General features: G+C 44.2%; 1 protein-coding gene across 1 annotated transcript in view; it reads right to left on the bottom strand.

Annotated features, from left to right (window-relative positions):
- LOC144782208 (haloacid dehalogenase-like hydrolase domain-containing 5) overlaps positions 1-27,749 on the bottom strand; it is a 102,625-nt gene that overhangs the window by 62,172 nt on the left and 12,704 nt on the right. Inside the window, exon 2 of the mRNA XM_078661432.1 lies at positions 13,260-13,469. Coding sequence (XP_078517558.1) covers positions 13,260-13,469 — 210 coding nt within the window. The remainder of the gene's footprint in view (positions 1-13,259; positions 13,470-27,749) is intronic.

Here is a 27,749-nt window from a genome sequence, read left to right as displayed (position 1 = left end):
TGCAAGTCACCGAGGAGTTCCATAACCATATGGAGGCATGAGGTAGAAGGCTGAAGGGAGAGTTTCTTAATAAGGGTATGGAACTCAGAAGTGACTTGCAATATCCTTATTATGTACGGGTTACTTTATCCCATATAATACATGGTCACACCATCGCCTTTCCCACAAACCATTTACAATCTTGGTGCGGAACTCTTTCATATGAAAAAGCAAGCACGTCTCCCAACATAAAGCATAGAAATAAAACCTCTAGTGCTAAACTAAATACATCAAAAACTTGTTGGATATTTGTTGCAAACCGATATAGCTGCGGTAGCTCAGAATGTGTAGAAACATGCAGAAAGATTATATCTTTTCTCCATCTAAGGAGTGCAAAAAATAAAATCTCTCTCCTTGTCAATGTAAGTTATTAAAATAGAGCAGAAGAGGGCTGGTGAAAGTGGGCAGCCTTGTCTTGTACCCCTGCCTAGGTGTAGTATGTCTGATGTGCCTCCGTTGACCACCACCCGCGCTTTGGGGTTGTTGTATAGAGCCATCACCATCCTTCTATAGTTTGGCCCTAACCCGAATTTCCCCATGCATTGGTCTAAAAAGGGCCATGAGACCCTGTCGAACGCTTTCTCAGCGTCCAGGGCTATCATGACAGCTGCATTGCTGCTTCGGGAGGAGTGGCTGATTATGTGGCATAGTAGTCTCGTGTTGTCATGGGACATACGGTTTTTGATGTAGCCCACTTGAGAGTTGTGTATCAGTTTAGGTAGGTACGCATTGAGTCTATTGGCTAGTATTTTTGCGTAGATCTTGCCGTCTACATTTATTAGGGAGATCGGTCTAAAATTCTTCGCCTCATTTGTGTCCTTCCCCTCTTTAGGTATAACAATTATGTTGCTTCAGCCATTGAGGGTGTCATGCGTCCATTCTGGACACATTCCGTGAATACTTGTTTCAGTGTCTGTTAGAATCCATCTGGTACAACCCCAAGTTAAGATACAGGGATAGGGTTCTAGACATGCACAAATGGTACAAACATGGTATCTCCACTGCCCAGGACCTCCAAAAACAGGGCGAGCACACAACATTTGACACCCTCAAGGAAGCTCACAATCTACAAAGCATAGAGCTCTACAACTTCCTGAAAATCAAAGTGGCAATCAGGAAGGCGAACCTTAACAACAGGACACCATCACTCATACAACTTGCAGCCAGTTTCAACACACTGGGACACCAAGTAGCACACCTATACAAAACACTCCGCCCGAAAAAGACAAAACTCAATGATAAGGTTACAAACTTCTGGGGAGCCGCAGCAGGAAGGGAACTAAGTGAGGCCGAGAAATCGGAACTATGGAGATCAACCTCTAGGAAAAAAATAACAGCAACGCTAAACCAGACCAAATACTGGCTAGTACACAAGGCGTACTGGACACCAGCCCCCGCCTGGCCTCCTTGGGGATCCGAGAGAGTGATGCATGCTGGAACTGTGACAGAGAGAAGGGAGACTTAGAACACCTTCTCAGCTGACCTAAGATCAGGGAATTCTGGGACAGAATTGGGACACTTATCAATGAGATCACAGGAGTAGCCATACACATATATTTCCCAAGTCTAGTCCTAGGTTTTGCATCCCCGGCCATCACAACGAAAGAGGATCGTGACCTCATTGACCTACTGCTGACGGCTGCAGTCAAAATAGTCCTAAGTAACTGGAAGGACACCTCAAAGGCTGCGCCCCAGGCATGGCTAAACTGGGTCACGTTCCTAAGGGGGGCAGATAACATCACAGCGAAACACTCGCCGAAAACTCATAGGCAGGCGAACATGTGGGAACCCCTAGACCTCTACCTATCATCGCACAAACCCCCATAGGCGCAACTCTAGACTACCGCTGAGGGGCGCACCCTGCGGATCCAACAAAAGGAAACTAATACGCAAGGCTCCTCCACTCTTTCATTCTCGACTTCTATCCTCCGCTATCCTCTTTCGTCCGGGGCGTGGGTCAAGGACACCAACCGAGCTTCGCGGAGGGGGCGGCAGAAGATGATGACAAGCTGGACTTGGAAAATGACATTCGAACAAAGCCACGGAACGACTGGGCCAACACCCCCCGCCCCCTCCTCCGTCCTACCTCCCCCCCGGCGCCTTTCCCTTTCTCTGGTCTTTTTCTCCTTCCTTTTTCCTCCACTCATGTATATTCCGTGCTCCATGTAAATATATATTTTTTTTACACAATAAAAAAATTACAGAAATAAAAAAAAAAATAGAGCAGAAGAAAGAAAAGCAATGTTCTGTTTGTTGCTTAAAACAGATGCTTCAATTATACTCCGTGACCGGACTTTCACCTCTGCTGCTGGCAGCAGGCATTTTGAGGTCAGAACTCAACTGAAATAATAACTTAGTAGTTGAGTTCTGATGTCTTTTCTTATAATCAGCGACTGGAAAGAAATTAGAGACTGCCGTTTGTACAGGGATTACGGAAGCTCATGCAGTAGCCGCAGTGTTTTATTTTGTCAAAAAGATTTGGGGCCAAACCATTACATGTGTTGGTTAAAGTATACCAAGCAGAAGCAAGAAGAAACTCCCTCGTGACCTTTAAACACTTTGCAACTGGGTATAACCTCTGAAATCACAGGCATACAACAAACCACATATTGACTTTTTTTATTTCTTTATTTATTATATTTTAAAGTCTTTTTCTCATTTCTTTATGTCATTTTTCAGGATGTAAAAAATTATTCAATTTACATCACATACATTTCTTTAAATACATTTCCAAAAATGTAGTTATAAATACATAAAAAGGCATATATCTTAAAAGTGAGACAATTCTAATAAACCAGGTAGAGAACCACATACATACACACTCAATCACACATCCTAGACTTGCACAACTCCAATGCAACCAAAAAACATCCTGTTTTGCATCCGTTGTCCAGCATACAACCAAAAAGGTTTCTATCTAAATAGGAAAATGGCCGACGCGTTTCGGTGGAAAAACAGCAATGGAGACCACCTTCATCAGGACCCGCCAGAGGCTATTCAACTGAGGGTCTCTAAACCTGGACTTTGTGTCTCTATTCTATACTGTAGTTATATCAATACACTAGCTCGTTCCCTCTTCATGGGATCACAGATCAGCTTGCAGCTATGGAATACAGCCTTTTCAGTCTTCACTTCGATGGGTAGAGACAAATATTATGAACCACCCTCAATAATCTTCGTCCAAGAAGAACAGTCCGATAGATTTTTTTCCTTTTCCTAAACTCCTTTTCCTGCAACCTTAGTAGAGTTCCACAAAGTGAACTTGCTCATTCATGCAGAATGAACTCAGTGAGTGCTATTCTCATGTTGCTTTCAGCAGAACCCGGTTTCCTTTTGATCTAAGAAAATGACGAATTTCGTACTACTATTCATAAATCATACAATTCTTGGATTTCAGCTCTTCAATTGCGTCAACTCTGGTATAATTCACTACGTTGTCACCTGATAATGTGCTATGTTTAGGTGATCAGTATTCCTCCCAGGGCACCACCGAGCATCTGGACCGTAATATCCAACCGCAGTGAAACTATACCAAGCGAAATGTATCTACTGCCAGTTATAGGAGTGACATATGGGGTTATAAGGGCGTTCAAAATAAATGTTTAAGGTTGTTGCAGATACCGCAATCCGTAGCTACCTTTATAGCCCATGAAGAGCTGGGGGATGGGATTTCTGTGTCATCGGTCCTTTCCCGTTTGACAATGTGGATCGAGATCTGGTCCACCGCAGAGTTGGGTTTGAACCAGTCAATCATTAAAGATGGTCTTCTCCTGCAGTAGGGCAGTACTATTCCCTGGCTCAAATATATTAAGATCTCAATGGAGAAAATGGGTCGCTCTGACCTATTTGGACATCCAACCAGGAACCTGCCCGCAAATAAGAAGCATTTTCAATGGCAGCATGTGCCGACAGAGAAAACTGAGAGCTCTCTAAACCCTCAGCAAGGGTATATATTCCAGCAGCGGCCCCAATAAACAAAGGGTGGCGGGGCAGCGTTGCTCGCAAGGTGGAAGGGGGGAATATAATATTTTTTTTTTTAAGAAGAAAAAAAAAGAAGTACCTTTTGCTGCTGCAGCTTGCCGCCTCCAGCGTGGAGTTTGCCGCCTCTCCTTTTCCTGGGTCCCAGCAGCCCCTGGGACCCAAACTCTCATCCAATCCCCGTGCAGCAGACCAGTCTGAGCTGGTAGGGAAGACGCCCTGCTCAGACCAGGTCTGTGGGGGTTTCTCCAGCCCAGCTGCTCATTGCAGCTGGGTTGGAGAAACCCTAAATGCGCATGTTTGTTTTAGTCGGCCTGAGACGGCCGGCCAAAACAGAGTGGAGTCCCGTGCCTAAGCCCCGCCACTCCCACCGCCGCTGGCAGAGCCGGCAAATGTAAAATAAGACGATGCAAGAGCATAGTTTTATTTTACATTTGCTGGCCCTGAGCCAGGCAGTGGGGTGACGCTCCTCCGCCATTGCGGAGGAGCCGCCGCTGGTATATTCTTCTAAAATTGTGCCCTGCAGTAGAGCTTCACTTGACGGTGATCACAATACCTCAACACTGCTTTCTTTTAATAAGATTAAGAATAACCCTTTTGCACTGGTTATTTTCGGAGCATCAGGGAAGACCTAGAGTGGAAGACTCGGGCCATGTACCTATGACAATTCTTCACCTCAAGATACATTGCGCTTTGTGATGTTTTGTGCTCACTACGACATTGTTATATACTACCCTTGCTCAAGGGAAAGGGTTTCTCCAAGTAAGAGCAGGCCCGATTTTCCTTCAAAAGCAGTCAAGCCCCTTAATCTGTTTTAATGGTGCTAGTTTTTTTGACGGGCGCTCTAAGATGTATAAAGAGGTGTCTTACGTGCTGAAGGAGCTTTTTAACGGTAATGAACTACTGCATTTTATCTTTTATTGGAAGTATTTTACAAATGCTTTTAATTCTCTCTCATCAAAAATGGATTGTAGAATTCATTCACTAGTAGTGCAAACATTTTTTTTTTAAACAAACCATTAGGTAAATAAAGTCATAATGGGATCCCTTGCTCAAAGGGTGTCTTACGTAGGTAGAAGGGCAAGGCGGCAGCTGGGCCAGATCTATACCAGGTTGCAGGATTGCGTGCAAGATAAATGTACATAAGCCCTTTTCAGATAGTCAGTGGCGTTATTAAAAATCTAGCATGGATCCAGTTCACGCGCTAGCCAATTTCTCCAGGTGAAAGTGAAGATATCTGCAGCAATTCCACCGATCTACTGCCGCCTCCATCAAAATTAAGAGGCCACCATAATGAGGCCCTCAGTGTTCAGGAGATTGTCAAAAACAGAAAGAGCACATCTAGTGCTTCCTAGAAGTGATCCTTTTAAAGCTATCACCGGCGTATTTAACGCATCAGCATAATCATAGTAGCATGGGAGAAAGGAGGTTTGGAGAATGCAGTTTTAATTGAAAAAAAGCCAGAAGTTCAGCATTTTTGGGACTACATCTGCATTTTAATGTTGTGCACAGCGCCAAACAAGAGGAGTAGCTGGGTTTCTTATTTAGCAATTCGAATTAAGCAGTAGCTGCGGCATTAAAATAGCTATGGTCTGAATGTGACTTGCATGTGTTTGCAAAAAATGTTACCTAAAAAAATAACCCTACGCAAAAATAAAAACATGAAATGAAAGCGAAAAAGTGTTAGCCTCTCACTCATGACATTAAAATAAGCTACTTTTTAGGTAGGTAGATGTGCATGTGCCAAACAAAATGCAATCACTCACAGTGAAGAGAGCCTGGGACTTAAGTTGGTCCCCATGCTATAAACGGTGGTACCCGGAAGCAAAAAAATTAACCCCTCAATACACCAATGGATGTAGAGGGGGCTGACTAAAAGCTCATGTAAGTATACAGTGTGAATGCTGAATTAGGATTAAAAATAAATACAAACAAGCGTTAGCAATGCAATAGGTCTTGCATTACTTAAAGTTTGAGCTAATGGCTTTGCTAATAATAATAATGCAACACCAATAGTTCAAACTTTTAGTAACGGGAGACCTAATGAGCTTTAAAAGCTAAAGCGCGGGTGCCTCGGTTATAACAAAAATAAAGAAATAGAATACGAGGCATGCGGCCAGATATTTTTTTCTATTTATTGACTTTGGAAACCCTCATTCTTATCCATGAGGAAGTGGGACAAGCTCCTAATGAGATATGTTTAATAGCATGGATTTGTCTCAGTTAATGACATTTATGCATGTTAAATGAGGAAAGCGGTACAAAAGGGGGTGGTGATGGACGGAGCATCTGAACCAATCAAACACTCACACCCAGTCAACAGATCTGGGTTTAATCCTTCACCGCTCTTTAGCCCACTCTGCGGGAGAGGTGTGGCGCCGCGGCCAGGGCAACTGACGCTGGAATCTGGGGATCAGGGTTCGATCCCCGGCTCCGGCGGCAGGTTAGCCCAGCACCATGTGACTCTGGGCAATAGCTCGCTTAATCTTCCCGACGGCCCCCAGCGCCTAGAGACCCTTACGGGTGATTGTGCGCTTTACAAATGTGGATTATTATTATTATTACTCTGCCACCCCAGTTCAGACATGGCCTTATGCAAATCAGTCTGACCCTGTGCCTCATGGGACCAGTCCAGGCATGGCTTGGCAGTTCGGGCTGGACTGTTCCCATGAGGCACAGGGTCAGACCGATTTGCATATGGCCATGTCTAAACTGGGGTGGCAGAGTGGGCTAAAGAACGGTGATGGATTAAACCCAGATCTGTTGACTGGGTGTGAGTGTTTGATTGGTTCAAATGCTCCGTCCATCACCACCCTCTTTTGTACCGCTTTGTTAAATGAGGAAGGCATTGTATTGCTATCCAAAGAAACAGAACTTCGGAATTCACTGTGTGCTCATACGAAATTAATAACAAGAACTGACAAAGCCAATAGTTTGATACTTGTTGGGAGTGAAAAATGTGTTTTGTGTGACTCCGATGCAGAGCTCTCCCAGTGCCACTGTCACTGTACTGTGCATGAAAAACTATCAGTTTATAGAGGGGAATGAGAATTTGCTTAAAACAAAATGAGTCTGCCATGCATGCACCAAAGTGCAGCATAAGGGACTCTCTGATTGTGGAACAAAAAGTTAAAAATACTATGCAAGTCTGCGTTATGCTCAATTTCTCTAATACCATGCAAAACGCACCCCTAGTGACATTAATGTCCGACTACGCCAACAATAAAAACAACAATTCAGGCAGATGACTTAAGGAAAAGCACTATTAGCCTGTCTTTTATCGCAGTATTTCACTATTTTAGCTGCTGTACAAGGCGATTATGTATTTTTAATAGCATATGGTAATTTGCATTTAGTTCGCTGCTGCTAATAATTGCCCAGTGTGACCTGAGGTGACAAATGCTACAGTTAAAACAGAATTAAGCGGATTATAATGAACATTTATTTCCCGGTCCATTTCTTAATCCTAGGTTTGTTAGTACTGTGCAAAACAACTTTCCTCTGTGTGCTGCTCGTGTTCGAGTAGAATATGGCGAAGCCTTCTCAGCGCCTTGCCAGGAATTTCTATATATCCCTTGTACTCCGAGCTTGGCCATAAACAAGCAGAGATTTTTAATGATAACCAATTAAATGGCCGGGTAATTAAGTCCCATTACAATGGATAATAGTAACAAGTGCTACTCCTAGTGCTTAGAGGCAGCAAAAGTACTATTAAGTTAAAAATGCCAATCTGTACAAATTACAATCCTGACTTTATTAATACAGCTCCAGGCCAGAGGTAGGGCTAGGGTGAGGTAACATTAATTTCCTTGCAGACTTTGACTCGTTCCGTGAACAGTGTTTGCTCCTCCGGTTTAGGTTAAGATCAAAACCTTTGGTCACATTCCGTCCTGCACTTCAAACTGCTTAATCTGAGTGTACCATCCTAAAGTGCAGCTATAAAAGGCCCTTTTGTGTTCCAAACAGATCGTATCGTACCGTACCGTTCTCTGTGCCCAAGAATAGAGCGCCATCTCGGCTCGCCTCACAGATGTACTGAGCTCGAAAGTTTCGGGTGCTAAACTGAAGGGACCCGGCTGAGACCAATGTACACCGTGTTTACACATCATGGCACTTGATAGGGCACCCTGGCCACGTGGTAACAACAATTACGTTCCCTTGTAAACAGATTTTAACCCCTTCCATGCTGATGACGCCCCCGTCCTTCATGCATCACGGTGGGCGTGTGCTGATGACGGCTGGGGGCCGTCATGATCCCACTAACTCTTATAAACGGCCACACAGGCGCAGAATTGCGGCCGTGCCCAAGGGGTTAAAACAAGAAACAAAAGCAGTCAGCCAGGGGTTAAAACAAGAAACAAAAGCAGTCAGCCGTACCCAAAGTAAAAGCATGCTATGCATAAAGAAATAAAAGCGGCCGGTCGGCAGCTATACTAAAGTGAAGGTGCGCCGTGCCACACATTAGTATTAAATTAAAGAAACAAGTAGTCCCTGATGAACACATATGTTTTACACAGTGAAACAACAAACAGCACCGTGAGGGAGTCTCTGGAGGTTGTGCAGCCCGAACGGAGAGCGTGTCAGTGCCGCAAAGGTAAGTTCGAAACCGAGACCATATGTCCTTGGGACGGGCTGAGGGGGGGGGGGGGCGTTGTCTCTGCAAATTGGTCAGTCCTATCCCGGCAATACGCTGCATTACGAAGTCAATATTTTGACAGTAGTATTCACGTTTGCATCCACTGGATGACGCCGAGGATCTTAGCCCGCACAAACAAATAGTTGCAAGCCGTCGACACCCAGTAAGTCTGTCACACTTTGGGTGAATCCCTGCCAGTACAACGTATGCGCGGACAGGCCCAAGCCACATGCAGGAAATCAGCCAACTGAGTTCCACACCTCACACATTTACTGTGGGTAGGCGTAGCCGCGTTTAGACGGAATGGCAGAGTAACGCCGAGGATTGCTCAAAACTAGGGAGCGTTAATCAACTAATCTAACCCCTCCTACCCAAAACCACCCAAAAGAAAGAGCTTTTAGGGTAGAGTGTGCACGAATACGACGTAATTACTATGGTCCTGCGCCGTGTTCGCTGAAGAAAAGTATAATTCGTTCAGTCCTTATTCTGGAGTGTGTGGTCCTGATGAGAACTCCACAATAAGAAGAGTTTGAAACGTGTAGACCTTGTGTTCTTAAAGCCATAAGGAATCAACTAACGAAATGGAATTTTATGGATTACAGATTCGTGTTTAAATTAGAATCTATGGCTATGTGAAAAATGTGTTTTTTGGCTAAAAATTGACTGAAGATTGTAAATAAGAATAGTATGAAAGAAAGTATGGATGAGTATGTTTGAACAGTGATTTGGTATGATACTAAGTGTGCTTGATAGGAGGGGTGTTGATTTTGATTCATTGTACAGAATGTCTTATATGTAATGTTTGTTTCAAGTTTTTTCTTTAGAAATGTGAAAAATTTGATATAAAAAATGGTTAAAGAATTCTAATGAAGTTTAATTAAAACAAAACAAAGGATTGATTCAAGAAACTAAGGTCTCCTCACTTTATGTTTTAGCTCTAAGGTGAGATGCATAAGAGATAACAAATTCAGATAGGCAGCATTGGCGCTTCTTTTGGTTTATAATCGTTAACCACCATGGCACACTTGTGGCAAGGATATCTTCACCTCAGAAGAAGAAATGGACTTGTTTCTGTCACATAACCGCCTGTGTGACCACAGTACCCTCTGGTTGTCTTGTACTATAAGCATTAGAGTGCAGAGCAAGTTAGATGTTGTCTCCAAGATATCGGTTGAAACCTTTAACTTGGCCAGTACACCGTGGATCTAACAAGGCAGATGTAACATTTTTTAAAGAAACTCCCTCATGCATTCCGAAACCATCTGCATCATTGCCAATGACCAAGTGTTACATCTTGTATTATATTCCTTCCCCTTTAATAGCATGAGACCTGTTTGCTCTTTGTTCTAGTTCTGTGTTTTAGGTTTCCCTGAAGCCTTCCTTGCTAAATATTGTCAACAAAAAAATAAAATGCATAGCATTTTCTAATCCAAGTGTCTAACAGACAGAACGTAGAGACTCTCAAACTTTTCCAAATTACAGGTCTTGTACCATCAGGTGGTATACATTTGTTATTTCTGACAGCTAGGTTACCCACTAAACTTGGATATTGTGCTATGTAATAGGAAGAAGATGATTGACAATACAGTGTCTTAGAATGAGGCCATCAATTAGACATGGATTGTTAGACCAGACCGAGTGCATCATCTCTCTTGTCTTCTGAGATACTCCAAATGGATTGGGTTACAGCTTCATAGCTTCATGGATTGTTGACACAATGTCAACTTCTCTGGCATGTTTTCTCACCTGGGCCAGTAGCACAGGCAGACAGGACAGTCAACAGGATTGGTAATCTATCCTGAAACGAATTTCACTTCTAAGAGATATTTAAATACAACTGAGCTATGTAGGAGATAGGCGACAATCCATGAAGTAGTGAACTAATTCCTTAGTAGTATCTCAGAAGAAGGGTGGGTAGCTGTTGGCAGGAGAGATGACAATCTATCTGGTCAGGAAATTCATGTATGATGGATGCCCTCCTGCTAGCTCTTAATGGTCAAGTGTGTTCTGACGGTCATGTGGTCCCAGAAATGACATTTGGAGCAGAGTAACTAATTAGCTGGGGCCAGTGTAATTGGAAAATAGCATTCTTGCCGTCACTTGTAAAAAACTGAGGCCCAAAGAGCAAGTAACTATTATTAGACTATCTTACAACCAGGCATCTTACTGCATCAACTATCTTCAGCCTCGACTCATCTTCTCCACCAACTCACAAGTGGCACACACTAAACATGGACACAAACGTTTTATGCACAGAATGCAATAGAAGCTTCTCCACCAGACAGGGAGAGCATACAGGGTGTGGAAACATTTGGCAGAGGGAAACAGCAATTGAAAAAATATAACAATGCTATAACTCTAGAAAGTGCATAGGTGCAAACATATCCAGTTTCCTTACATGGCCACCAGGTGTTGAGTTTAAAGGGTGGCAGGGGGTGCCACATAGTGCCACTTCATTGCACTTACAGCTAGAAAGGGCATTTTACAGGCAATGGTTTCAAACAGATAAGTAAGTGTTAATGGACTTCCTGAACTACTAATCAGTTACCAGAGCTTAGGCGTTTGGGTTCCATGTGTAGGACCTCACTCGCAGATAGGGTTTTGCATCCATTATCTCATTTTATAACAGGATATACGTTTGCGTTTGGTGAAAAGTGTGGGGGGGCGACGACTTTTCCACTTGAAATTGTTGCATAAAATGATTAATGGTACCCTATATAGGTGAATTTTTGGGTTGGTTCTTTTAGGCCCTTCTTAATGTGGAGGTCCTTTCACCTCTCAGATGGGGGGCGTGGGGGAGGGGTAATAGCACATTAATCAAACGTTTTGTCGTAGATTTCCTCTTCTATTAGAATATTCGTTTGATGCTCAATAGAACTATACTGTTCTCTGCTTTATGTGAGACCACCAACTTTCCCACTGAACCCTAGGGCATAACAGCTTCTCTAAGGTGTTAGATCATTCAACAGTTTGGCTCGGTCATTATGTACCTTACATTCAAGTTAGCATGACAATAGCAATCAATAATAATTCCATCTTTTAACGTGCTTTGTGATTTCCTTTGTACTATGCAACCTGAATTGAATCTACGCATGCATGTTAATTTAGGTAATTTATTTAGTGGCTGTAACATCCAATTAAGAGCACAGGAAGCATACATCCAACACAGCAGTGAAAATACCATCACTATGTAACACAATTTTGGTGGTAGAAAGTGTGTCACAATCAAAGTTCACACAATTCTTGGCATTGCTGCTAAGACTTCAAGCATGACTTTTTAGCTAGTCATTTTGGTTTTGCTACATGGGCACCCGAGCAAAGGGACTAAGCAGATGGATCCTTTCCCTCTGTATCCTACATGGATTTCAGACTTGTTAGCCCAGAAATCACTGCACGGAGATTAAAGCAAATCAAATCAATATAGTCCAGAATCAGATTTCAACCAGAGTGAAAATGTTAAGACTAAGCTAAACTGCAGATCTCTCCAGCCTTGCATGTACTTGTTGTGAAAGGTCGGAAGCCGGATTTCAAATTCCATTGGACCAGCTCCTCATTTAAAAGACTACCTGCGTAACTGGCGTGTCTTGTTGCTTAAGCACAGGCAAACATTTTTTAGTTTGACATATGTTAACAGCTGTTCGGGAAATACTGCATTCCTGTAAGATTTGAGTTTCTGTATTTGCTCAACCAAGCATCTTCCAGAAGTACAAAAATTCCCCATCAGAGGCAATTCTACTGAATATGTGCACTCTACAACAAGCGATAATCATATTAAAACAGCAGTTACAGTAACTGCTGAACTAATGTATCCTCTGCCATCCAAATTCCCAACTCCTTCCCCCTTCGTTTCTCCAATCGCCTCTGAGGCTCTCAACAGATTCATGCTGCACCTTACCACCAACACCAAGAGTCGTAATGCAGACCTCTGTGGCACACTGGGTCCCCCCACAACTCTTCTGGGATCACCCGAAGGTTCAGGAGACCTCTATTCAGCCCAAGGTAATGAATATCTGTGAGATAGGGAAGGCTAAGGGGCCTTCCTTCACATTCTGCAGGGTGTGTGCATCATTGTGCGTTAAGACACCGCCACCACCTCTATTGAGCACTCATCTAACCAATTTATCTTTCTAACAGTCAATTGTTTTCCAACCCGTCAAATAATGCAGCAAGCCTTTAATCTAGGTAGTTCTGCCCACTATTCTGCTCTATTACACACTATACACCAACAGTCATCCAGCAAGCCATGGTCAACTTGCCGCACTGACTCTACCAGACAACTTTCCTCTTTCTGTCGTTACCAACCCATCCTACACCACACCTGGAATCCACCTTCTCTGGCCCCACAAAACCCCATAAATTTTCCCCAACAAAGTCACACTCCACCTGCCTTACATTTTTATGCACCAATTTCACAGCGGTGAAACTGAAAACAAAACTATAAATAGAAAGACTTTTTTTTTTTTTACCAAAACCACAAAAGGCTGCGCTTGCAAATAGAAATGCATACTCCACCATCCAAAAACACGAACTCTCCTGCACTGCCTCACACACGAAACACAATATTTTACAGTGTTAAAGTTATTGTAAACAAGCCCAAATTACTCACCGGCACTCCCAGAATATGAGACAGCTGATCTGCTTTTGACTGGCGGAGACAGTTACCAGCATTGGTCACAAATACAACAGGGACCAGAAAATGTCCCTGGGAATTCACTAACTTCTGAAAGGCCTTCCTTGCTGCTGGTATAGGAGTTTTGCCACGAACTAATACGCCATCAATGTCGAATAGGAGGCCGAAGTTGGGCTCCGCGCTTGGCTACGGGAGGGAAGTATAAAAAAGTATTCATTTTAAAATTGTGTTGAAAAAAAAAAATACAAAATGCAAAATAAACCAAAGAAAGCAGTTATTGCAGCATTTAAATGTGCATGTGAATTCAAATGACCAGCAATCATTTCCCCTAGAACAGAGCGGTTTACAATATTATCATGACCGCTGTTACATCAAAAAAACTACAAATATACCCTTCCACTCCCAGTGGCGCCATTTGTCAGTTTGTTTCCAACACTTGCAAAATGGATTATGGAAATTTACAAAAAAGTAAGTGACGGGCAGGGTGCTTGAGACATGGGAGTATCCGTAAAAAACATGGAACTCTCAGCTGAATAGTAGTGTGCATTTTGATATATATATATATATATAGATATAGATATAGATATATATATATATATATAAAAAGTTAGGATCTGGACAGTTTTGTAGATAAGATACTGAGGCGGTGGTTTTATATGGAAAAAAAAAAAAACGTACGCACATTCTACACTAATAGGATAGTGTCATAAAGTATTACAAAAATAGAAATAAAAGGGACAGGACCTTAAAACCAAGAGCATCTATTCAAAATGCAGTGCTAAAAAGTGCATACTTGGAAATGCAAGACATTTAAAAAAAATTATATATATATCAAGCCATCCTACTGACAAAATAACTACTTGGTAGAGCCCCTGCTCTAGTTTATCAACTTATAATTTTAGGCTTATATTTCCACTACTTTCACAAGTTACTTCATGTGACCTCTATAAGGCGTTTGCTTAAAATAGAGACACCATTATTAAAGAATGAAGCACACAAAAAAAGGAAATAATTACACCTTTTTAACTGAGTACAAGAGAGCCCGGTAAAGGCTTTTGAGCAAGGACAGAACATTGCATAAAAAGAACCAGCAGGTTTGCACAGTAGGGCTTTTTGCAGATTGGATAGAATGGATATCTTGGGTTGTGCTGTATGAAAAGGCGGGGTACAAATGCGGTTCGGGTCCTTTGTTAGTTGTAGAATTACAGAATGAGATTTGCACACAGCAGTTGCTGTATAACACGTGTTTTTTCCCAATATGAAGACTAGGGACTGATTTTAATCAAAGGGAGCGCTGGAAAGAGGATGGCATGATGTGCTTATATCACCAGGTGGATTGCCACCCTCTATTTTACGGTGTCCGGATACAGAACGGTTAACTATTGAAAATATTACAGGTTAGTGAATATTGTTTATGCCCTTACTTCATTACAATAACTTCATTGGGATTGTGCTAATGTTCAGGACGTTTCGGTGTTCACAGCAATTAAGTGAGCAAACAAATATATAGTATTTATTATATCAATTAACCACAATTAATCAGAATGCTGTTTACCATGTTTATTGTGATTGAGTGGCTTTTTATTAGAGGACTTCGATTTTTACTGCAAAGTTTTAAAATATTAAAGTATTGTGCTTTATTGAGTTTACTGTATTCAGACTCCCTAGCGCTGGGCATGGAATACTGGCCAGGTCTACTACCCACATACTCAAGAACACTCACTTTCCTTCACACGAGCACATGGTTCTGGTGAGAGTGGAATGCCAGCATGAATTGATGTGAATGGTTAGAGCACCTACAATCAACTGGTTAGGTTAAGAGTGTAATTGCTGAAGCAAGAAATCAAACTTTCCAAATAAACTAACAACTTTTGTATACGATAAAAAAAAAAAAAACCTCCGATTTTGGAGTGCGGGTTGGAGCCTTCTTCTACATTGCTCATGCTTCTGTTTCAGGAACCAAACTCCTACATTTCATCAAAACTCCCTTGACACCTAATACAATTACTGTCACAGATGACCCTGCCCCCTTCATATATTTCCCCCGAAATTAATTAAAAGTATGTGGTCAACTCTACTGCTTTGTTTTCTGCTCCACCGTTGCATTACATGCGTCTCTTCTACTTTTGTAAAGCACTTCTATACCAGAGAGATGAGATCTGTTCTAATTAAACGGTTAAATATACATGTCTTGAATTATTAGCTTGATGAGGAACCATCGTTCTTAATAGGTGCATCAGCATCATGACGCCTTCCATCAAAGCAACGCAACACAAAAGATTAAGCTTGGATAGACAGCACTGTACAATTAGAGTAATTAGTCCACAGATTATCTCAATTTTTACAAAAATGTCCTGCAATGGAAGAACCGTAGGCAGTTTCCATAGATTCTTTTCTGACTGCACATTTACCAAGCCATTAACCAACGAATAAGATCTACTGAAACTACCAATCAAATAGATGTGTCTTGTCCTTCAATGTCAACTTACCAAAATGGCAGAGTTAGTAGAAGCAACATCACACCCTCTTCCATCCCCAGTGATGTCCCATTAGTGACCCAATGTTCTACCTTCAGCCCCCCCCCCCCCCCATCAGCTCTCAGTTTGCAGATGGATGGCATGGGAATGTGCATGAACAGAACATAAATTTCTCGCAAAGCCGTAGTTACTTTCGGTTTCTCTCATTACCTCCTGACCATGGCAACCAGGTGTCGCAAGAGCAGTGGTACCCAACAAAAGCCAGGGGTCATATGCATTACCTTTGGTTATCTCCAATTGGCTACCTCCAGCTATCTAACTGACGTCCAGTTGCACATAACAGACTTTTAAGTAAGGTAATATATACATAGAAGAGTGAAGCAAAAAACCTCCAAGGCGCTCCCCAAGTTTACAGCTCAAGAAAGATACAGGATTGAGATGATCAGAGAGGGATAGCAGTAAATGAGTAGGTTTCCACGCTATGTCAAACAGCGTGCACCAAATCCGATCAGACAGGAAGAGCAGTACAGTGGACTCCCTCTGCACGCAATCACACACTCTGCAGTGACTGCCAGAAAAAAGAAGCACTTTATGTAACTGTTGTGGAAAAGCATGGGAAGTTTTACAGGCAAATGTACATTCAGGCTTGTAGTCTATTTCTAGCACAATTAATTGGGAAGAAGGCCCCCCTCACCCTTGTTTGCTGCTCTGCTGGTTGCATGGAATGTAGGGGGAGAGAGAGGGAGAGCTCAAGGGAAGAGAGAGATGTAGAAAGACTGCCAAGATGGCACACAGTAGGCTCTGCAGTGTTCACAATCAGTTGGCATGGCTACGCCATTATTGCAGGGGTAAATCCCACCCCAGGCAGCAATTATGTTGCACAGCATATGCGAATGTGTATTTACTAGAAATTAGATAATTTGCTAACTAGATCATTTGCTAACTAGAGCGTACTCAAGGTTCATCTACTCATAATGTCAGCTGTTAACCACCTCCCCTCTAATTCAGAGCTGCCACTGTAAATTCCTACAGAGTCAGATTTTGAATTTAGGTCAATTGCTTTGCTTTACAAGCAGACTATCCTCCCCCTCTCCTCCACACCAAAGACGTCGGCCACCAGGAAATCAGCCACACCCTTTAATGCTATGGCCATCCGTGCCACCTGTGTGCCATCCTCTCAACATCCCCAGTTTCATATTGAGTCAGTCCTGGGGTGAAGGCAATCCGCATAGCTATCTTGCTAGCCACAACGAACTTCCCACACTACCACACACACCTCTACTACCCCCTCCAGAGTTCGTCTGTTCCTAAAAAGGCAAGCAGGCTCCTTGCCATGACTGCATACTAAAACCGCAGGCTGATTATTATTTAAGGAAGATGAGGGCAAACTACCCTTTCAAAAGTCCTGCAATTCTTCAGTGAAAGTCCCAATCTTCAAGCAGGAGTTTAGCTTATTCTCAACTTTATCAATGATACAGTCTCACTTCTTTAAAAATGCCAGCGCATAAGCCTTGCAAGTTCAGCCTTGCACGGCCCACCAACAGTTGCTGTGGCATTTGTTTTTCATGAACTGTCCTGATTTTTAGTGTCACTTTAGACTCGCGACCTCAACGGACCACAATCCTCGGGGTAGCAAAAGTGGTAACATACGATCTGCCACTGAATCCGCAAACGTCATCCAGGATTGACCCCTTGGCACGACTCCAAGCCCCTCAGCATATCTGCTGCAGGAAATGCATAGATGGTAAACATAGAAAGTGGGCAAGTTTCTTAGGGGAAATCTATATTTTCCGTAGAGGACAGTGTCAATTGGGAAGACATGGGAAATATTTCAGGCCCTTATTTAACACACAGCTCCTACCCATGTTCAGTTTTACAGGTAGGGTACTTGTGACGACAACGGAGGCCAACTGAAGACCTCTTCTACACAGAAGGTTCTAAAATTCCCGTCTAATTACTGCAATGACTCTACCCATACTGACCTATTGCGGTTCAGGTGTACAAAAATGATAAAACAAGGCAGCCATGAGAAAGATCATGGTGGCCTCTATCAACCGCCACGTGACTGACATGTTAAAAGGACTAGAACAGATGTGACTCCATCTTCCTACTAAAGATCTACAGAATTTTAGACAACTAATGCTTACCCGATCTACCAAAATGAGAACTGCTATCCTTCCACAGATTTGGTTCCTTGCCATCGATACCCTCATTGCCATATTAATGGCTCTAAAACGATCCGGCAGGCACCCCGAATTTATGAAGACATTTTGGCTGTCCGGTATGAATGTGGGCTATTTTCTACATGGCCTTTGCATGGAGTCTGGGTCTACACAATAAATGTCGCCAACGAAGAAGGCATTGATACTAGTTAACAAGGAGAATGAACTATTTCACTTTGTCAAATGTGTGCAGGCGGAGTGGCAAGGGTGTTGGGGGGGAGCTTGCGAAATGCGATACCAAGAATGCAGGAAACACAGAATGGAACCCCAAAACTGAGATGGGCAGCAACACCTTTAGATCCCACTGCAAATGTAGGGTACTGACAATTACCACTGTTGGGGAACTTGAAATCCAAATATTAAGATAGTGACGATTTAAAAACTGCAGTGTTGGCATTTTATCATATTCATGTTCTTTAAAGTGTAGGATAACCTTGATGACTAAATAAAACAAATAGCAATTTTTTCAAGACACTACATTACAGTATATTATACTACCACAAGTTGGAATCAAAGGCCATGGCCGTGGATGAACAATACTGCAGTTATACAATCCAAACCTACTGCATACTAGTAAAATCAACAAAAGAAGGCTTTTCATACAATTCAATAATGCAGTCTTGAAGCCACCGCATTTTTCAGTGTCAAGCACCTTTCTTTAATTTAAAATTTTGTAAACTATTGTATAGAATAAAAAAAGCATGCGCATGCAAAAACTACACACCAAAAAACAAGAGAAAACGAATAATAAAAACATTTGCCCCGTGCTTACAAGTCGAGCACCAAGTACTGAAATGCGGAGGCAAAGCAAGGGTACAGTGAGCCAATGCATACAGGTAAAATAGGCCCGGCTTCTTGGTAATACAACCATCATTGGATTACCGAAGGCCCCTCATTCATCCCAGGGAACTGGTACCACTGCTCCTACTGCATTATTGATAGTTGGGCCCCGATTGAATTAGGAGGGGTGATGTTGAGGGGTGTACTTTTTGCATTGAAAAAATACTCAAGAGCAATTCTACCTTGTATGCGATCTCTTAGATGCAAACTTAACAGACGCCTTTGGCAGTGGCAGAGAAACATTAGGCTGCCGTAAGATAGAGTTTCAAAATATATCTGAAAACTGACTGATGTGTATGTAGTTCGTTGTCAGAGATAATGTGTATGTGTGTGTGGGGGGGGGGGGGGCGGTCACTGCTCAATGCATTTTGCCCTCCATCATTCCAAGCAGACATCACAATGAGTCCCTTTAGTAGTGGGAGTTAAAAGGAAAGGAAGTGCTCAAAACAGAAATTATTATTTCACCCATTGCCCAGAACACAGAAGGCCAGAACCCTTACCAAATTCCCTATGTAGAGCAATCACGCCACTAAAACTGCTCTTTTTTTCAGCAGTGCCCTAAAACATCCTGCTTGTTTTGTTATTTAGAAATTTAGTATAAAATAAGCACATGACAAGAAGAGAAAGTGCCTGTTCCTTATTATCAGGTGCGGGTGCCTAAGTATTATTTCTACTAAGCTTTGCTTTTAAACCATCTCAAGTTAGAACATTATCCAAATACTCCATTTCTTCCATTTTAAAAGACACACTTTTCACTTCTTAATTTGACGAGTTTCTCCTTCATGGTCAATAAAACACTTTAAATTGTTTGTCATGCTTACTTTCAGCACTAGAATATATTAGAAGGTCACCCTGGAACACTAATGAAATGGTCCCTAACATTTGACATTATTCTTCGGAAAGCAGTCACTGATGACAATAGTCAAAAAATCATTCTGCAGAACTTCCCACCCGATTACCTGCCCCTAAGCGCAATTAGTTAAACCAACTTGCCTGCTCCGTCATGGTTATCAAATGCTCAATCCTTGGTAGAGGGGACCTCTCAACCCAAACTGCACCCTTCAGATTTCCAAGATCTGGTAACAGGTGCAACTGACTAGACTACTTGCATACCAGTACTATTGACAAAATCCACAATGTTGCATCCACAGGATGTATTATCACCAATAAGCATTTATCTCAGAAATTCTTAAAGAAATAAGATTTAAACACTATATGGCAAATTGTGTGCCTTATGTTCTGTTGGTAACCAATAGAGTTTAACCTTTATTGCAGGAGTAAACCCATTAGTCTTGCCTAGTCTTTCCTGGAACACTGAACCGAGTCTTTTCGAAGTATTCCTTTGATTAGCACCAACATTTGCAACGTGTAGCTTTTGTTTGGAGACCTTTCACAGACATAAGTTGTCTAATCCTGGTTTGATTGTTATGTGTATTTGTAAAGGACATTCTCACCCACAAGAGTATCCTGGACCTGCGCAGGTCTGTATTCCTAAACCTGCCCAAGATAGGTTATATAATTCAAAAGCCAGCTTCTTGTAAGAATTCAAGAGAGGAGGAGACTCTGATGTGAAGTGGGAGTTCGGTTCTCATTTTAGGAGTGATGTAAAAAAATGCTTGCCCTCTTAATCTGGTTCAGTGTAAGAATGGGATATGAACGAAAAGTAGGAGTCCTTCGGAACAGAGGTGCATGAGTGGTTAATGGAAGGAGGTGTGACTGTTCAGTTAGGGGAGGCAAATGTTGTGTAGTGCATTAAATGAGTGTATGAGGACTTTGAAATGAGGGTGCATGTATATCCAGAGCCAGTGGAGCTTCCAGAGGTGGGACGTGATGAGAGTTGTGTGTGAAAGGTTAAGATAAGTCTGGCTGCCAAGTTCTGGAGTGGATTGTTGATCCTCAGCTTTCAGGGTGTTCTTAGCCGAGCTTGATGGCGACTACAGCAGGAGTGACTGTTTTTCTATTGGTGCTTGGGAGCCAGTTGAAGATTTTCCTTTGCATCTTCAGGTGTGGAACCAGAATGCAGTAAGATTGTTGACTTGTGCTGTCATGTCCAGTTTGCTGTTGATTATGGTGAGGTTCCCATCATGGTTGCGGGTCAGAGTTCGGCTAGCAACCGGTTGGAGTCCCATGATGAGGTGCTCTTGCCGAAGACCACTACTTCGGCCTTGTTGGTGTTCAGCTTAAGGCAGTTGGCTTTCATTCATTTAGTGAATTTAGTCATGCGGGCGGCAAACTTTTTTCTTGTGGTCAGGGTCTTGTCCAAGAGGGAGAGAATGAGTTGCATGGCATAAGAGAGGATGTTGATGTGTGCGTGGAGGGATCATGTGCCATCTTCAGCATTAAGGGAAGCAGTTAACTCAGATCATTTGGGAGGAGCAGCATTTTCTTTCTCTTCAAGCAGTAAACCTTTCAGGGGAGGGAGAACTTGCTTGTGGACCGTCAGAGTTGACTTTTCCCCATTATCAACCTTAATGGTTCAGCGTTCAAGGAATTTCCAACAATTATTAGACAGATTAGGGACCCCTTGGCTGGATCTCTCTGCCACTAGGAGAATTGTCGGGTACCCAAGTTGTATTGTCTGTTTCCAGGTCCAAGGGTGTAGTCAGTGAATACATTCTCAGTTCAGCAGCCGAGAGAGGGTTCTCTATGTCTTCACACCCATTCCCCAGGAGAATCAGCTATTTAATATCAGATCGAATCAGATTCTGTAGGGGATTTCCGTTCTGGCCCAGATGAAATGGTTTAGCCCTGCTCTTGTAGCTAGCATTGTACTCAATGTTTCCTCTGGAGTCTTCAACTCCGTCAGCACAGATCCTCAAACTGAGCATCTCTGGAGAGACTGCATCTGGGGCATTGGAGCTTAAGAGGTTAAAGCTTTTTCAGAAGAGATTAATGTATCAATCCAGCAGTCTGGACACCCAGCTACCCTTAAGCTTTATGCTAGACATTGGAGATTGTTCTCTACATGGTGTACCTCGAAATCCTCATCACAGAGTGAGGATTCTTGAGTTCATTCAGGATGAATTCACTTTGGGGCTTGCAGTTTCAACATTGTTTAGGCAAAAGGCAGCTATTTAAACCCATAGGAAAACATAAGTTGAGCAGTTACATCCTTTGATATCCAAGTTATTAAAAGGATATTTTCTGAAGTGCCCTGTGATCCATTGTCCAGTTCCTTCTCGAGATCTTCCACTGATTAGAAGTGCCTTTCATCTAGCTTCCTTTGAGTCATTGGAATCAGTGGAACTGAAGTTGCTACCCTATAAAGTTATTTTCCCGGTCGCAATTTGTTTGGGGAGAAGAATTGCAAAGTTCGGTGCATCTTTTGACCCCTTCATTCCTTTTTTGTTTCGCAGACAAGGTTATCTTGAAAGTAAAAATATCCTTTGTGCCCAACTTTCCAATGGACTTCCATGCTTCTCAAGACCAAGTTTTTATTATCCTAACCCATCTACTCAGTCAGAAGTGAACTTGCATTCACCTGATTTGCATAGGGTGTTATCTGTGCATTTGACAAGAATCGCATCTTTTAGAAAAAAGCAGGCACGGCCCGTGCAGGACGTTATACAGGGGCGGTGACGTCAGGCGGGGGAGGGTCAGGGTGGGGGGGGGTTGTAAAAATGCGGGATCTGGAGCATTACAGGTAAGTACCGAAAAAAACAAAAACTAATTTTGTTGCCCGCGCTGCATCACATTTGGAGATGCAGCGCAGGTAACGAAATTTGTTTTGTTTATTTTTTTCGGTACTTACCTGTAATGCTCCATATCCCGCATTTTACAACTCCCCACCCTGACCCTCCCCCGCCTGATGTCACCGCCGCTGTATAGCGCCCTGCACGGGCCATGTCTGGATAAAAGAATCTCTTTTTTGTCAAGTTTGGTTTGTCTGGCTATGGGTTGCAGCGGTCATTGCCTACTCAGAGTAGATGGATAAAGCAAACAATTATCCTGGCATGTGAGAACTGACTCAGTCCAGGGGAGGTCATTGATAGCTGTGGCAGCTTCTTAGGCTCTGTTAAAGGGAGCTTCCATAACATATATTTGCATGCCCCCTATTTTCACTCCCTCCAACACATAATCATTCTGCAGGTATGAGATGAGGTGTCAGCTGTTTCCGATTAAAAGGTAGTGGTAAAAGTTAATCACATGTCTGAATATATTGTTAAAGACAATGCATGCGGTTTCTGTCTGCCTCTTTCTTGGGTACTTTCTCACCCAGTAAGGACTAGGAAGAAGAAGACAGATGAGTGGGGTATGCTTTGGTTAATTCACAGTAATCTTCATTACTCCCAGTTGGGGTCTTCCATGTCACACTCATGCGTTGAGCGTGGGAAGAGGCACTCAGAAGGAGTAGTTTCTGTCCTGTAACTCCAGTTCTGTAGTAGGGGTATCTCTGTTATAGTCATAATCTAGTGAATAGTCCCGCCCATGTGCGTGGACCCCGGAGCAATCAAAAATAATCTTACCGTGTCAAAATGCAGAAAAGCATAGACACTTAAGAGAGAATTTAAAGACAGATAATGCATCCTAAAAAGGCTACACTGTCCAGTACTTCAACTAGAAATTCCACCATAAAATCCACAAAACAGCAAAAGCCTGTACAGATTTCCCTTGCTTTACCAGCAAAATCACTCAGGAATGATAGAGAGAAGAACCTGGACAGACAAGCCCCATAGGCTGCCATTATGTGGCTCAAAACAGGATACTGTGCCTTTAAGAGAATCTTCCAGAACCTTCTCCCAGTAACCCAGAATGCATAGCAGGTCCAACTTAGTTTCAGTTCTTTTTGAAGGCGTAACACGCCAGACCTGTAGCATGCCATAAAGGAATATGTCTCTCTCCACCGGGGAGGAGGGAGGGCGCTTATGACTGTAACAGAGATACCCCTACTACAGAACTGGAGTTACAGGACAGAAACTACTCCTTCTGTAGTAGGGGATCTCGGTGTATAGTCATAATCTAGTGAATAGAATGGCAAGCCCATCCCCACACCAAAGCGGCGGTGGAGAAAAGAGAATTAACGCCACTACTGTGCGAACAGATTTCGCAGCGAAGCCTGCCTAACCTGAGCGTCTGCCCTGGCATCAGTGTCCAGGCAGCAATGCTTAGCAAAGGTATGAACCGACTTCCAAGTGGCCGCCTTGCAGATTTCTGCAATCGGAACATTACGGAGCAATGCTGTCGTGGCAGCCTTGCCCCTGGTGGAATGAGCCTTAGGCTTACCTCCTAAGGTCTTATTAGCTTTTTGGTAACACAGCTGTATGCAGGACACAATCCACCTAGAGATAGACTGCTTAGAGGTCGCAAGACCCGTCCTGACAGATCCATAATTGATGAACATTTGGTCTGACCTACGAATATCCCTGGTTTTATCCAGATAAAATTTCAGCACCCTCCTAACATCCAGGGAATGCAAAGACCTTTCCGCTGGAGATGAAGGATTCTGAAAGAACGTAGGTAAAGATATAGTCTGATTGATATGAAAATCAGAAACAACCTTGGGAAGAAACTTAGGGTGAGTACGCATAACAACCTTAGCAGCATGAAATACAGTATAAGGTTCTTGGCAACACAACGCCTGAATTTCACTCACCCTGCGGGCCGATGTAATGGCCACGAGGAACGCCGCCATCCAGGACAGGTGCTGCAACGAAGCCTTATGAATAGGTTCAAAAGGCTCCTTCATCAATCTGGACAGCACCACATTCAAGTCCCATGAAGGCGAAGGAAGCCTGACAGAAGGGAACACTTTCTTCAAGCCTTCCAAAAAATCTTTGATCACAGGGATCTGAAAGAAGGAAGTCTGTGAAGGGCATTTCCTGTAGGCAGTCAAAGCAGCCAGATGAACCTTAATGGAATGGACATTAAGGCCAGACTGCGCCAGATGTAGCAGATATGGAAGGATGACATCTTCCTTGCATGTCGTAGGGTCATAGTTCTTAGACTTGCACCAGATGCAAAACCTCTTCCACTTGTAAGCATAAGAAGTCCTAGTGGAAGGTCGTTTAGCCTCCTTCAGTATGTCCATACAATCCGCTGGGAGATTCAAATGGCCATATTGCACTATTTCAGGAGCCATGCCGCCAAACTCAAAGACGAGAGGTTGGGGTGCACCATCCGCCCCCCGAACTTCGTGAGAAGGTCCGGCCTGCACGGCAGCTTCATGTGAGGAAGGAGAGACCGGTGAAGCAGGTCCGTGAACCACCACTGTCTGGGCCATTCCGGGGCAATCAGAATCATCTTCGCCCTGGATTGGGAGAGCTTGATGAGAACCGCTGGAATCAGGGGAATGGGTGGAAAAGCGTACAGAAAGCTGTTCGACCAGTTGATCCATAACGCGTTCCCCAGCGTCCCCGGCTGGTAGTACCTGGAGGCGAAGTCTCGGCATTTGCTGTTTTCGGCGGTGGCGAACAGATCTACCTCTGGAGTGCCCCACCGTGCGAAGACTTCTCCTAGTACTTCGTCGTTTATGACCCACTCGTGATTTTCCTGAATCAGTCTGCTCAGCTCGTCTGCCTGAACATTCTGCACACCTGGCAGATGAGTAGCCATTATCGAGAGTCCTCGAGCCAGAAGCCAATGCCAGATCGCCTGCGCCTCCTGAGACAGAGTGCGTGATCTCGAGCCCCCCTGCTTGTTGAGGTAATACATCGTGGTCGTATTGTCCGTCTGTACAAGCAGAGAGTTGGTCCGGAAGGACGGTTGAAAGGCCTTCAGCGCCAAGTGAACAGCCCTGAGTTCCAGGAAATTGATGTGGTACGTGGACTCTGACGGGGACCACGTCCCTTGAATCTGCAGATCTCCGGAGTGCGCTCCCCATCCCAGGAGAGAAGCATCCGTCACGATAGTCTGAGTGGGAATGTCCTTGTGGAAGGGAACCCCTCTGAGGAGATTCTCCGCTGAACACCACCACTTCAGAGACTGAAGAGCATGCAGAGACAGTCGTATCTTGTCGTCCCAAGAGCCTCTCCTCTGGTCTCACTGATCTTCCAAGCACTCCTGCAGCGGTCTCATATGCAGCCGTGCATGTGGCGTCAGGAAGATGCATGAAGCCATCGATCCCAGCAGAGAAGACACCGTCCTCACTGTCGTGGAAGGAGCGGACAGGAGAGCCTGAGCCTTCCGAAGGAGTGATAAACGTCGCTCTTCCGAAGGAGACACGCTTGCCGACAGCGTATCGATGGAGGCTCCCAAGTACTGGATGCACTGGACCGGAGTCGGGACAGACTTGGACATGTTGATGTGCAACCCCAGCTTGTTCAAGAGAACGCACGTCTTCTGGAAGTGTGCTTGAGCTTCCGAGAAGGAGGAGGCCTTGATCAACCAATCGTCCAGGTATGGGTAGACAAACACCTTGTTCTTCCGCAGGTGTGCCGATACCACCGCCATGCACTTCGAGAACGTCCGGGGCGCAGACTTCAGCCCGAACGGAAGTACCGTGTACTGATAGTGATTGGTGCCGACTTGAAATCGCAGGAACTTCCGGTGTTTGTGTGCAATGGGCACATGGAAGTACGCATCCTGCAGGTCTATGGCGCAAAGCCAGTCTCCCCGTTGCAGCTGAGGATAAATCTGATGCAACGACAGCATGCAAAACTTTTCTCTGTGAATCCATTTGTTTGCCTGTCGCAAGTCCAGAATGGGCCTGAACTCGTTCTTGTCCTTTTTTCGGACCAGAAAGAACCGGGAGTACAGACCCCTTCCTCTTTGAGACAGAGGTTCATCTTCTATCGCCCTTTTCCTTAGAAGGATGTCGGCCTCCGCCTGGAGCTCGCGCAGTTGATACTGCGAGCTGACCGGAGGAATCGATGGAGGAGGGCTGATGAACCGAAGACTGTATCCATTGCAAACAATATTCAGCACCCACTTGTCCTGAGTAAATTTTCTCCACTCTGCCAGAAAAAATTGAACGCTTCCCCCCCACCGGAGCGGGTAACGGATGAAGGGGAAGTAACCGCTCAGGGGCGAGATCCAGCCGGGCCCTTGTTCGCGGTAGAGGACTGCTGTCCACCTCTACCCCTCTGACGTTTCTGGAAGGGTCTTCTGTATTGCTGCTGTTGTTGCTGCTGCTGCTGCTGTTGTTGCCCAGAAGACTGTCCCCTTCCTCTACCCTGCGACCCGAACCGCCGTTGGAACTGGCGGTAGGGTTTCTTTTCTTTCGGCTTCTCCAGGCCCACAGCCGTCAGGGTTTCAGCCTCGGCCTTCATCCTGGTCATTTCGTCATCTGCGTGTTTCCCGAAGAGGGTGTCGCCGGAAAACGGCAGATTCGCCACTCGTTGTTGCACTTCAGGCTTGAGCGACGTCAGCCGGAGCCAAGCATGGCGTCTCTGATTGATACCGTGGCAGTATCCATGCGCGGCCAGCAGGGAGATATCCGCCGCGGCACTGATGGCCTGGTTCGAAACCAGCATCCCTTCCTGGACGATCTCCATGAAGTCCTCTTTCCTGTCGCGCGGGACAAGGTCCGCAAACTGTTCCATGGAATCCCACAGTGCACGGTCGTACCGTCCCAACAACGCCGAGTCACTGGAGGCCTTCATCGTCGTGGAAGACGTCCCACACGCCTTCCGTCCAGCTGAGTCAATCCAGCGGCTCTCCTAATCCGGAGGCACAGTGGAGGACAGGGAGGTAGCATGTAGTTTCCGAGCCGCCGTCACAATCACCGAATCAGGCACTGGGTCCTTCCTCAAGAAGGCCGGGTCCGACTCTGGAGCCCTGTACTTCTTGACAAGCCTGGAGGGAGCAGCTTTCACCACCGCCGGCGTAAGGAAGAGCTGTTCAGCCGGCTCAACCAGTCCCGGCACCAAAGGCAGTAGGGGGTGAGACAGGTGCTTCGTGTGCAAAGTCTCGAAGATCACAGAAGTTGTGGGCGTAGGGGCCGTCACCTTGATCCCCAACTTCGCCGCCCCTCTCAGGAGAACCTCCTG

The sequence above is a fragment of the Lissotriton helveticus genome, chromosome 9 (genome assembly GCF_964261635.1).
Source record: "Lissotriton helveticus chromosome 9, aLisHel1.1, whole genome shotgun sequence".
Taxonomy (NCBI): Eukaryota; Metazoa; Chordata; class Amphibia; order Caudata; family Salamandridae; genus Lissotriton; species Lissotriton helveticus.
The sequence above is the reverse complement of the archived record's forward strand: the minus strand, read 5'-3'. Positions and strand labels throughout refer to the sequence as shown.